The sequence below is a fragment of the Camelina sativa genome, chromosome 11, assembly GCF_030686135.1.
Source record: "Camelina sativa cultivar CO46 ecotype springtype chromosome 11, ASM3068613v1".
Classification (NCBI taxonomy): domain Eukaryota; kingdom Viridiplantae; phylum Streptophyta; class Magnoliopsida; order Brassicales; family Brassicaceae; genus Camelina; species Camelina sativa.
Genome location: NC_141890.1, coordinates 43,086,168 through 43,097,972, shown reverse-complemented (window position 1 = coordinate 43,097,972; position 11,805 = coordinate 43,086,168). Strand labels below are relative to the sequence as shown.

Here is an 11,805-nt window from a genome sequence, read left to right as displayed (position 1 = left end):
CTGATACTAATTATTACGTTCATCCCTCCTCAGAGCAAAGAGATTGTAAGATAACCGAAGCAATTTGATTGGTAGTAGTTTAGACTACCTAATTTTTGTTTGTTTTCATTTGATTAAATAGCAAAAGTACATTGTGGAGCCAAAGCTCCTATAATAAACTTGAAATTGGGAGAATGCTTCCTATAGATCATAAGAAGAATAGTTTGCTTATTGAATAATTCAAATATACAGAAGTGAAGTTAGAAAACTTGGTAAAGCTGCATATTCTTTTGTTTGGCTTTGGTTGCCGAATAGACATTCTCACTGTTGCCACCTGATCAGCATCTGGTCCAGTCTTGATGGCTTTGAACAACCATCATGAGGTTCCGTTATTGGGTGTCTGTACATCTGGTCCAGCCTTGATGATAACGCTAGCAGATTCATCTATGTCCTTTAGTTTCGCCGCCATTTCAATTTTATCAAATTCTCCATCATTCACCTCTAGTTGTACATCATCTCCGTTGACCTCTACTGAAGTTACTCCTAACAACAAACATACATTAATGTAAACTGTAAATATATATCCTAATCCTACTATATACTATCATTCATTTATTTGGTTTAATATAATCATGGATTTGTGTTGGTGTACCTGGAAACTCCCAAATAACTTCCATAGCATCCCGTATGATGCGCCTATTAAAAACTTTAAACGGAAACTACAATATAGCAATTCATCATATAAGTAATAATTTTGAATTTATATATATATATATATATATATATATATATATATATATATAGAAGAAAATAATGGGGCATTAAATTTTTTAATTCGTAAAAATAATAATCTGAGAATTGCGAAAAAATGAACCTTTAATTTAGGGGGGATAAGAAAACTGTGTTCGTGTTCCGGTACGGGAATGATGATGTCAACAGAACTATCTATCTCTTGTAGTTTGCTCCTCATTTCAATCTTATCAAATATTCCCTTCACCTTTATTATACCTATCTCTTCGATGTCTACCAACGTAACTCCTAATAATAACAGCAAAAATATATTATTTTGTTCATATACATTAATTACGTAACTCCTAATAATAACAGCAAAAATATATTATTTTGTTCATACATTAATTATCTCAAGCTTACATATATAAGATTAAACTACTTAAATGTTTATTTGGTTTACTTAATATTACAATCATACATAGATTAGTATTCCGTGTACCTGACAACATCCAGACAGCTCTCATAGCTTCCCGTTTGATGTTTTTATCAGAAACATCCATCTTGAATTTAACTGTCTGCAAATTAGCACACAGTTTCATTGTATATATGAGAAATAACTCTATTATAATAACTAATTTGAACATTAGAAAAGAAAAAAAAAACATACACATACTTAGATGCAATTGAAATTAGCTTTTATTTTTTATTGTATTATTTTATTAGCAATACATATATTTCTATATAGATAGATATAGATTTTTTTTCTGTGTCTACTATTTCTGTCGATATAGAATATAGATTTGGGAAAAAAAAAACGAACCTGCATTTTTAGATTGAGTGAAGAAGAGATAAACGCAGAGGAATCTGGTTGCAACCTCTCGCAACTTACGTCAATAACCTTAGCTTTCCTCGTATATTTATACCGTAATATTTTATTTGTAAATAGTGAATATAGTAATGATATATAAGGTTCAACCACTGGAACTATATATAGAATAGGAAAATAGTCAATTTTGTACAATGAAGACCAATATAAAAAAATAAATAGATTGGTACATTCAAAACAAGTTGAGGCTAGTTTATTGACTTTAGATGGGATAGATATACCGTGTTATACAATAATTTTGGTGTCGTTATCTGGATAATATTAGAAATATTAAGCTCAAGAGGTTAAGGATATACGAAAGAACATCACAATTTCTTAAAAGCTACGAAATGAAATCTCCAATTTGTCATAATTATTTTTTTTTGTTGTCTAACAGTATATTGTGGATTAATTATTTGAGGAAAAAAATTAAGGGAGGTGGAAAAGATACCCAAGAAAATTAAAACAACATAATAAATTACACTAATGTTCACTAAATCTATAATATCATTTTTAAAATACATTTTATTCTATCCTTTTAGTTTTGCTTATTCAAAAATTTATTAACAAAATTGATCTCTACATATTTGCAAAAAGTCAATAAGTACAATATAGCAAATCAAATTCGATTACACTAATAATATATTTAAAGTATCAAAAAATCAGAACGCGTTTACAAAGTTTTAAAAAAGTTTTTGTAAGATTTTTTAAAAGTTTTTATAAGGCATTTACAAATTTTTTATAAGATTTTTTATAAAGCTTTTATAAGTTTTTTATAAGGTTTTTATTTAAATAATTTTAAATCTTTTAAAACCTTATAAAAACCTTATAAAATCCTTGTAATTTCTTTTTGGCGGGAAAAAATTGTTTTTCATTTTATTAATTAAAATATTTTTTATGTAAAGGTAAAATGATCATTAAAAATTAAAAGAAGACAAAAAAGAAAATAATTAAAAAATAATATTTTTGAAAAAAGATATATAAAAAAAGGTATTTCTAACAAAATTCTCTAAATTATGCACAATAAAACTTGTTAGATAGCTAATTTTATTTTATGATTTATAAAATATATATATATAACAACATATAAACTATTTAATTAAAATATTAAATTTTTGTGGATTTGATTTATTATAATAAAACCTAACATTTTAGAAAGAGACTTGTGTCACCATATATGATAAACCTTGAGAAACAATTCTTAGATTTTTTGAAAAAAAAAAGATATTGTTTTTCTTTTTATTTATTTATTTAAATTATGAGAAACTTCGAGAGACTACTAGTGCAGCACATAGTCTAAGGTTGTAACGAGTTGCTACTTCGATGAAAACAGTACGAGTTTATCATCGTATAATTAAATCATCACAGAAAGTGTAAAAGAAAAGAAAAGAAAAAAAGCATACCGGCTTGGTCTTGGAAAGCAAATGGTTGATGCCATCAACTTGATGGTATCGTACCCATCAACACGAATGTGATTCACAACTTCCGGGCTTACACATTTGGCTGCGACAGATATCTCAAGCAAATTCAAAATAACTTAGATATCAGAAGACTCGATGATGAAATCTAAACGAACTGGAATCAAAACGACGTTATCTAAGAAAAAAGAAAAACTGGAATCTAATCTACATGGACAGCAGAGGTGATAAAAAATTCAAAAATAAATATTAAAATAAAATTTATGTAATTTTAAGCGGTTCACTGGGTCATCTAAGCGTCTAGGCGGTCGCCTAGACCGCTTTCTTGAACACTTGTTCTATAATTTTAATGGATTTAGAAATCTAAACAAAAATTATGTGTTATTGGTTATATAATTTATAAATACTTGTTAAAATCTCATGTTATTCATTTCATGATTTGTTTTGAAATTTTAAAATCCACATTATGTTTTAAATGGATTTGAAATTGAAAAACAGAATGATTCAAATACAAAAATAAAATATGTTATTTCAGAATCATGTATTTTAATTTTCATAATTTTACAACTCTACATGAATTTACAAATCATTCACTCAATAATAGCCCTTAAGTTTTTAAAAATTATAATTTGTTTACCACCCACCATTTTGCCTTTGTTTAAAACTTCGATAAATTTACTTATAAAAAAATATTTAATCCTTAGTTAATTACTTAATCACCATTAAGAATTCACGTAATTATGATGTCATTAACTGAATTTTTTAAAAATTTTAGTTCCAGAAAATCTAATCTCAACAAGTAATTATATAATCTTAAGGTTAACAAAAGCGATATCTCAACAACACACAATTAATTGGGAGTATAAAATTTCAAGAGTAATTAACAAAAACACAATACACTTTATAATGCCGATATGTAATAATTAAAAAAAAAAAACAACAACATAAACGATAAAGAACACACACTTTATTTTAGAAGATGAGATGATATTCTAGTCCAGAACATGGTAGTTCCATAGAGCACAGTAGTCCTATAGAAAAATCCCATCTAAAGAAAAACTCGACACACACTCAGTTCTTTCGACTTAAGAATTAAGATTAGAGAATAACCGGTCCTTCACTCCGTTCTATATTGGTATTTCTTTTGTGTTGAGTGTTGGTTTTGCGTGGATCCATTCGTTTGTGAGGACGTCATCTGACTGTTTGTGTTTTCCGTTTGAAAGGGATTCATAGTGGTTAAGCCCGTAACTAGTGATGAGGGGTCCCAAGTATATTGTGTTTCTCCTTCTGCATCAGATGGTTTAACACAAATATATAAGGTTAATAAAACATAATATGCTAATATGAAACAATCTTTATTTTAGAAGATGAGGTGACATTCTAGTCCGGAACATACATGGTAATATAGTCCATGGAGCTCAAACCAATCACACCTCAAAATTCATCTCATTAAAAGAAATCTAATAAACTAGGAAAAAGTATGTTCATACACGCACATGAGTTCTATGTTTTGTACCTTTTTTTGATGTTCCTGATTTTGAGGTACTAGCAGACGGCTCCTTATTGACAACCTGTGGTTTTGGGATTTCACGAGCACATTTATCCTTTTGATCAGGTTGTTGCTTCTTACCAAAGAATCCAAACATTCCTCCTTCTTGCTCCTGATCCTTGACTTGAGGTTGTGGCTTATTCCTACCAATAATCTCAGCATGGTGCTTGAACTTATTCGTGTTTGGTTTATACACAAAGTCACGTACACGCGCAGCAACAGCATTGAGGATTGGCTGCTGATTTGGTTTATTAAATCCATCGTCATAACTTTTTCCACACCCACGCGCATATACAGGCGCGGGAGGAGGACGCACAGGTGCAGGCGGAGGCACACGCATTGGCGCATACGGCATATGGAAAGATGATAACGCATTGGTGATCTTTGTACCATATGAGGTTCCGTTATTAGGTGCCGCCTGTACACCTGGTTCAGCCTTGATGATAGCGCTAACAGATTCATCGATGTCCTTTAGTTTCTTAGCCATTGCAATTTTACTAAATTCTTCTCCATTCACCTCTACCTGATCATCTCCCTTGACCTCTACCGAAGTAACTCCTAACAAAAAAAATATATTAATGTTTTACTTGTTCTAGCCTAAACAGATGAAAAAAGTATATATGTAAAATTAAATATGTACTGTCATTGATTTCTTTTGGTTTTAGGTTTTAACATATATAACCATATATAGATTTGTTTGGTGTACCTGAAAACTCCCAAATAACTTCCATAATATATGGTATGATGCTTTCATTAAGAACTTTAAACTTGAATACAAGTATCTCCTGCAAAATAGCAATTTATGGTATAAGTAAATAATATTACTAAATCTATATATAATCTATAATTCCTACGGTAGGTACTAGATAACAGTGAGCCATTATAATCTGAAAATTTTGTAAAAATGAACCTGGACTTTTGGAGTGGTAAGATAACTGTAGACTGTACTTAAACCGGGAATGCGACTTTGCGCCGGGTTTCCCATTGGATTGATTATGTCAACAGAATCATCAATCTCTTGTAGTTTTATCCCCAATTCCATCTTATCAAATATTCCCTTCACCTTTAGTATACCTTTTACCTTGATGTCTACGAAAGTAACTCCTAAAACCAACAAAATATTATTGTTTCAATATTTCAAGCTTAAATCACATATTGGTTAACCATATATTTGTATTGTTGTACCTGAAACCATCCAGACAAGTCTCATAGCTTCTCGTCTGATGTTTTCATCAGAAACATCCATCTTGAATTCAACTGTCTCCTCATGCTGCAAGTTGATTGGGAGTTCATTGTATAAGCAATATAACTCTATTAGATATATACATACATATATTTTCTGTAGATTTTCAACCGTATATTAAACCTTTGAAATTTAATTAATTGCTTAAGAGTTAAAACTATTCTGAAGAACGAGAGAAAAAAGAAAAACGAACCTGCATTTTGAAGAGAAAGAAGAGATAAACGCAGAGGAATATTGCAACCTCGCAGCTTGTATGACAATAACCCTTTGCTTCCCCGTATATTTATTTATTTATACGATATATTTAGTTATTTCAACTATTTGGAATTACTAAAAGGAAATACAAGTTGATTTTGTATATCAAAACTAATTTAGCAAAACAAGTTGAAGTCTTTCTATATAATAGAATCAAAACAAGTTGAGTCTAGACTAGTCTTTCTTAAATATAATTTAAGATGATTAGAAGGTGGCCTGGTCTTGGTCTCTTACTTTAGTGACTTCAACTAACACCGTGTTATACAATAATTTTTTGCCATTTTCTCAATAAAAAAAATTAAGTCAAGATGTTAAGAATATATGAAAGAACATCACAATTTCTTAGAAGCTAGGAAATGAAATGTCTAGTTTTTCATAATTAAAATTTTATAAGGAAAAAGATAAAAGCATAGATATGTTATGTGAATATTATGGATTAGTTAAAAAAAAAAAAAAAGGATCGGAGGTGGAAAAGGATACTGGATACCCAAGAAAATTAACATACATATTAATTATACTTAGAAGATTAAAAATAGGATATTCTTTAAATCAATTTTGATAATTGGACTCATATAAATATTTGCGCAGATACTTTTTGTTGTATTTTGTTGCATTTAGTGTCTAAGTGGAAACTTGCAATTTAGAAGTAGTGTCTTTGTGTGTCTTTTGGTTTAATAAATTCAGGTTAAAATAATGGAGGACACCACTCATTTGAATACAAAAAAAAAAAAAAAAAAAATGATTACTCAGAACCAGTCAAAACGTCTGTAATGAAAGTTATAGAAAATTGAGTTAGATTTCTAATAGTGGTGATTTAGTGCCAATCAAAGCTGTGTGGTTCAAGAGTAATAGGCACTTTAATGGAAATATAACAATCTTATATATGCGTTAAAAAAAAGCTTATCAGGTAACTTCGCTTGGAGACCAGCAGATGTATCGGCCTGTAAAACTGGTTCAAAAAAACATACCGCTGGAGACCTTCTCGTAAACTTTGTAGTGAATCTTGTTGTTGGGAGTTATTCACTCTATAAAACTGGTGCAATTTTTTTTTTTGTTATTTTAGTATGTGATTTTCAATCTAGCCATGTTGGACATGCATATATTATTGAATTTAACTTTGACTTTGACATGTAAATAAACTATCATAATATTACAACGAATTCAATTACTCCAATATACGGCCATTCCAGAACAGATTTTATCGACAATCACACCGAAAGCACTTTGTCCAAATTGAAGTTTTAACAGGTAAATGAAGCCTACGCGCAGGAGAAGATATACGCCGTATATCGGGGTTACGAGCAGGGGCAGGTACAGGTACAGGCGTAGGCGCAGGTACAGTTATAGGCGTAGGCGCAGGTACAGGCGCACGAACAGGTACATGCGTAGGCGACATATTGAAATATAACCGATTGTTGATCTTTGTCCCACCAACTTCTGGTCCAGCCTTGATGGTAACGCTAACATATTCATCTATTTCCTTTAGTTTCGTCGACATTGAGATTTTATTAAATTCTCCTCCCTTCACCTCTACTTGATTATCTTTCTTAACCTCTACCGAAGTAATTCCTAACGAAAAAAACAAAACAATAGTGCATTGTTTTAAAAGACTTAAATTATGTAAACATAATAACCATCTATAATTGATTCCTTTGGTTTCATAAACCATAGGTTCGTATCGGTGTACCTGAAAACTCCCAGATAGCTTTCATAGCATCACGCTTCATGCTATCATCAAGAACTTTAAACTTGAATACAACTATCTCCTGCAAATTAGCAATTCATGGTATAAGTAAATAATTTTAATATATATTGACAGAATTCATACAGTAGATAACTTTAATTGCTTAAAAATAATCTGAAAAATTTGTAAAATGAACCTGAATTTTGGGAGTTGTAAGATAATTGTATACTGTACTTAAACCCGGAATGCGACTTGGCCCGGGTTTACCCATTGGGTTGATTATGTCAACAGAATTATCTATCTCATATAATTTGCTCCCCATTACAATCTTACCAAATATCCCCTTCACCTTTAGTATACCTTTTTCCTTGATGTCTACTAAAGTAACTCCTAATAACAACAAATATTGTTGCTTCAATATTTCAAGCTTGAGATAGATTAAAGTATTCACTGATTTAACTGGTTTCATTGATACTACAACCATAGATTTGTGTTCGGTGTACCTGAATCCATCCAGACAACTCTCATAGCTTCCCGTTTGATGTTTTCATCAGAAACATCCATCTTGAATTCAACTGTCTCCTCCTGGAAATTAGAGCAGTTCATTGTATATATACGCAATAAATATATTAAAATTCCTACCGTAATTTACATTAAACCATTGAAATTTAATTACTTAAAACTAATAAGAAAATTGTGAAAAAAAAACAAACAAACCTGCATTTTGGAATTTTGAAAAAATTGGAGAGTGAAGGAGAAATATGATTGTAAACTCGCAAGCTTGCACAGTAGTATCCCTATGCTTCCCCGTTTATTTATACAATGTTTTGTTTGTAAGTAGTGAATATAGTAATGATTAGTTAATTAGGTCCAACCAAAATAGTCAATTTTATACATCAAGACCTATACAAACAGTTTTGAGTCTTTTCCTATAATAAGATGGTAGAATATATGCTCAGCAAAGAGGAAAAAAAAAGATGGAAGAATAAAAACAAGTTGAATCTAGTTAAGTCTTTCTAAATGAATATTATTATCTTTTAAAAAAGTATTTCTAAATAATAAATGGAAAGTGCATGGCATGGTCTCTTTTGTGGCTTCAACTAATAACGTGTTTTCTCTATATTTCTTCGTTAGCTCTACATAAGTAAGAACTATTAAACTCAAGACGTAGAGACTATACATAAGAAAGAACCTGAACCTTAAAATTTCTTCGAAGCTAGGAAATACAATATCCAATTTTTCATAATTAAATCCACGAAATATTAAAAAATAGAGATGTGTATTATTACATTGTATATATAACGGAATTTTCATAGAGAAAATTAAATTAAGGGAATGCCAATGAACTTAAACAGCATGAGATAGAGTATGAAAGAATACAATATTAGTATATAAATTGATATATGATCAGATGGATTCGTATAAATATTTGCGAAATACTTGTGTTGCTCAGATTTCTCATGGATATAGATCATATATGCACGACTAAAAAGAAAAGAAAAAATAGAGAAAAGTTGAGACCAAGCTAATCCTTTTTAAGTAAGTGAATCTTAATTTATACTACATTTTACAAGCTTTTGAATATTCGTGAAGAATATGTTCTTCACACACGGACTCTTTCATTTACAAGCTTTGAATGTTCGGTCCATCAGCAGCAGACAATAATGGTCTTTAGACATGGACTCTTTCATATACCAACACTAAAACGAAAAGGATAAAAAACATATACAAAAGGCTTAATCAATTTTATTGCATGTGGGCGAAAAAAAATCCATTAAAAAGAAACACTTGTGATATAATATTAATACGACGACTCAATGATGAGTTCAAGCTAGTGGTTAGATAATTGATTTGACGATATACTATAAACGAATTAGATGGAATAAGTGTGGTTATCTTGGAACGAAGTTGCAGGATAACAATAATTTTGTCATAGGTTGACTAACTTTTTCAACACCTTCGATATCTTGGAAAATGATACTTGACCAATCTTACCCTTGCAAAACATCCATACTTTCAAAACCTAACACTCCAATCTTATACTTGCAAAAAACAGTTACCGCATGTAACGATATTTGCAGCGAATATCAAATTGGTATTCAAAAAAAAAAAAATCACAAGTACATCGTAAATTGCTCAATTAACTAATAAATAATAATGCGTTGAAGATTTAATGAGCCATTTGGGAAAGGGAATGTAATTTAACTACGTAGAAACGTTTGGTACTTGGGAATGGGTGGCCAGTATTTGAGCATCTAGTTGCTAATGATGATAAAGGAAAGTGTTGCTTATGAAAAGAGATAATGCACGAGACTCTATCACTTAAGGTTTGTTTTCGTTGTTGTCAATTGGATGGCCAATACTTTAAGGTTAACAAAAAGATAGTAGAAGGCCATTATGAATATAAGAACACCGTAATATATTATTACAAATGATGGACAAACAAATTTTTAGAAAATGAGATGAAATATCATTAGAATACACTATTAGTCCATGGAAATCAAACCGATCACGACTTCAAACCAATTACTTAAAGAAACCCAATTTCCAACCGCGGAAAGATGGTGCTTTCTTAACTTTTGGTTCAGGCTTCTTAACCAGTTTCTTATTTTGCGCCGGTTCTCCATCCGGTTTAATCGCCATAATGTCAACAAATTCATATACCTTCTTCAGTTTCTTCGTCATTTCAAACTTATCAAATTCTCCAGTCACCTTTAGTTTACCTTTTTCCTTCACGTCTATCAAAGTAACGCCTAAAAACAACAATCATTTATTGCTTAGTACTATTTAAGCTTAAATAGATGAACTTTTTACTAATATTTGTATATAAACCGATCTTGCCATCAGGACTTAATAAAAACATTGATTTGTACATATTACTATATTACTATACCTGGAAAGTCACATACAACTTTCATAGCTTTCCGTTTGATTCTTTCCTCAAGAACTTCCAACTTGAATACAACTTTCTCCTGCAAAGATTTAAATTTTAAGTTGTGGTATTTTTTCTTTTTAGAACTGTTCTCAAAATTTAAAGTAAAAGAAAAAAAAGCGTACCGGCATTTTCGGAAAACTATATAGACTTTGATGATTGAAAAGAGATGATGTATAGGATAGGAATATGAAAGGAATCAAATTTGTAGCTTGCTCATAATAAACATTTGCTTCTCTGTATATATATATAAACGATATATCTTTTGTCTTGAGCTCGGGAATATGCATGGAAACGATTAAGTCAAGTCATCGACGCTAGAAACTGAATATTATAAAAAAGTTGTGTCTTTCTATAGATTGTTTGTTTGTTATATATAGCGTGTGGCAGCTGTGACTCTTTAGTTTAGTACTTTAGTAGCTTCAACTAATGCCGTGTTATAATTGTGTATATGCGATATCTTATGTCTTTTATTATATCGTCGATAAGAACTTCTTAATTAACTTCGTCGAAAATAGGAATCATTTATCAAATATAAATTTTTTTTTTGTTAAAAAATTATCAAATAAACTTAAATTCATGATTTAGATGTTGTTTTGTTAAACATAATAAACTGTTAGAATGGATACAATCATACAATTAGAAGAAAAAAAAACTTAAAGGGAGGTGAAAACTAATAAGATTGCCAACGAATTAAACAAGAGGTTTATCAACAACAACAACAACAACAACAACAAAAAAACAAATTTAACAAAAAAAAAAAAAGAGGATATATGTTCTCATAATCATAATAGTTTATGTTATCCATGTTTTCAAAATATGGATGTTGTTAATACGTAAGTTTCAGCTTCAGCTTGCTAATAAGTAATAAAAACTTAAAACATTTATAGATAGATAATTTTTTCTGTGAAAACATGAATCACAACTCACAAACCACTCGACTTTATTGTCATTTACATGCTACTCACAAGCGCTTTAATCTACGTTATGTTATGTCCAACGACCATGAAAATCGAAATCCGTATTTGGAGACTCATTCCTCATATAAATCTCTTGTATCCCATGTTGCACATGTGTTTTTGTAAGTGGGTATCAATCGAATCGGATAGCAGATTCAGAAAGAGTATCGCATGTATTTAACTCATCAC

General features: G+C 30.3%; 4 protein-coding genes across 4 annotated transcripts; all 4 read right to left on the bottom strand.

Moving 5' to 3' along the window:
- Positions 1-63: 63 nt before the first annotated feature.
- LOC104725783 (heavy metal-associated isoprenylated plant protein 10) lies at positions 64-1,682 on the bottom strand. Its single transcript, XM_010444509.3, has 5 exons — positions 1,532-1,682; positions 1,211-1,286; positions 854-1,017; positions 632-698; positions 64-522 (listed from the first exon to the last, which is right to left on the bottom strand). The coding sequence occupies exons 1-5, from the start codon at positions 1,535-1,537 to the stop codon at positions 356-358; spliced, it is 480 nt and encodes a 159-aa protein (XP_010442811.1). The 5' UTR covers positions 1,538-1,682; the 3' UTR covers positions 64-355.
- A 2,146-nt stretch (positions 1,683-3,828) lies between these two features.
- Positions 3,829-6,201, bottom strand: LOC104725784 (uncharacterized). Its single transcript, XM_010444510.3, has 6 exons — positions 5,980-6,201; positions 5,729-5,813; positions 5,454-5,647; positions 5,250-5,328; positions 4,511-5,101; positions 3,829-4,281 (listed from the first exon to the last, which is right to left on the bottom strand). Exons 1-6 carry the CDS (start codon positions 5,983-5,985, stop codon positions 4,112-4,114), a joined length of 1,125 nt encoding a protein of 374 aa, XP_010442812.1. The 5' UTR covers positions 5,986-6,201; the 3' UTR covers positions 3,829-4,111.
- A 942-nt stretch (positions 6,202-7,143) lies between these two features.
- Positions 7,144-8,562, bottom strand: LOC104725781 (uncharacterized). Its single transcript, XM_010444508.2, has 5 exons — positions 8,443-8,562; positions 8,229-8,310; positions 7,922-8,115; positions 7,729-7,807; positions 7,144-7,610 (listed from the first exon to the last, which is right to left on the bottom strand). The coding sequence occupies exons 1-5, from the start codon at positions 8,446-8,448 to the stop codon at positions 7,240-7,242; spliced, it is 732 nt and encodes a 243-aa protein (XP_010442810.1). The 5' UTR covers positions 8,449-8,562; the 3' UTR covers positions 7,144-7,239.
- Positions 8,563-10,107: 1,545 nt separating this feature from the next.
- On the bottom strand, positions 10,108-11,008 carry LOC104725780 (heavy metal-associated isoprenylated plant protein 10-like). Its single transcript, XM_010444507.2, has 3 exons — positions 10,783-11,008; positions 10,619-10,697; positions 10,108-10,478 (listed from the first exon to the last, which is right to left on the bottom strand). The coding sequence occupies exons 1-3, from the start codon at positions 10,945-10,947 to the stop codon at positions 10,252-10,254; spliced, it is 471 nt and encodes a 156-aa protein (XP_010442809.1). The 5' UTR covers positions 10,948-11,008; the 3' UTR covers positions 10,108-10,251.
- Between the last annotated feature and the right edge of the window lie 797 nt (positions 11,009-11,805).

Bases quoted from the DNA above. Each gene is read 5' to 3' on its own strand.
- LOC104725783 (XM_010444509.3), bottom strand. The intron at 699-853 runs GTTCATTTTTTC...GCTATATTGTAG, and splicing joins TTATCCCCCCTAAATTAAAG to TTTCCGTTTAAAGTTTTTAA. The intron at 523-631 runs GTACACCAACAC...GTTTGTTGTTAG, and splicing joins AGTTATTTGGGAGTTTCCAG to GAGTAACTTCAGTAGAGGTC.
- LOC104725784 (XM_010444510.3), bottom strand. The intron at 5,329-5,453 runs GTTCATTTTTAC...GCTATTTTGCAG, and splicing joins TTACCACTCCAAAAGTCCAG to GAGATACTTGTATTCAAGTT. The intron at 4,282-4,510 runs GTACAAAACATA...CATCTGATGCAG, and splicing joins ATCAGGAACATCAAAAAAAG to AAGGAGAAACACAATATACT.
- LOC104725781 (XM_010444508.2), bottom strand. The intron at 8,116-8,228 runs GTACACCGAACA...TGTTGTTATTAG, and splicing joins AGTTGTCTGGATGGATTCAG to GAGTTACTTTAGTAGACATC. The intron at 7,808-7,921 runs GTTCATTTTACA...GCTAATTTGCAG, and splicing joins TTACAACTCCCAAAATTCAG to GAGATAGTTGTATTCAAGTT.
- LOC104725780 (XM_010444507.2), bottom strand. From the start codon at position 10,947: ATGCATATTCCCGAGCTCAAGACAAAAGATATATCGTTTATATATATA. The intron at 10,698-10,782 runs GTACGCTTTTTT...AAATCTTTGCAG, and splicing joins ATAGTTTTCCGAAAATGCCG to GAGAAAGTTGTATTCAAGTT. The intron at 10,479-10,618 runs GTATAGTAATAT...TGTTGTTTTTAG, and splicing joins AGTTGTATGTGACTTTCCAG to GCGTTACTTTGATAGACGTG.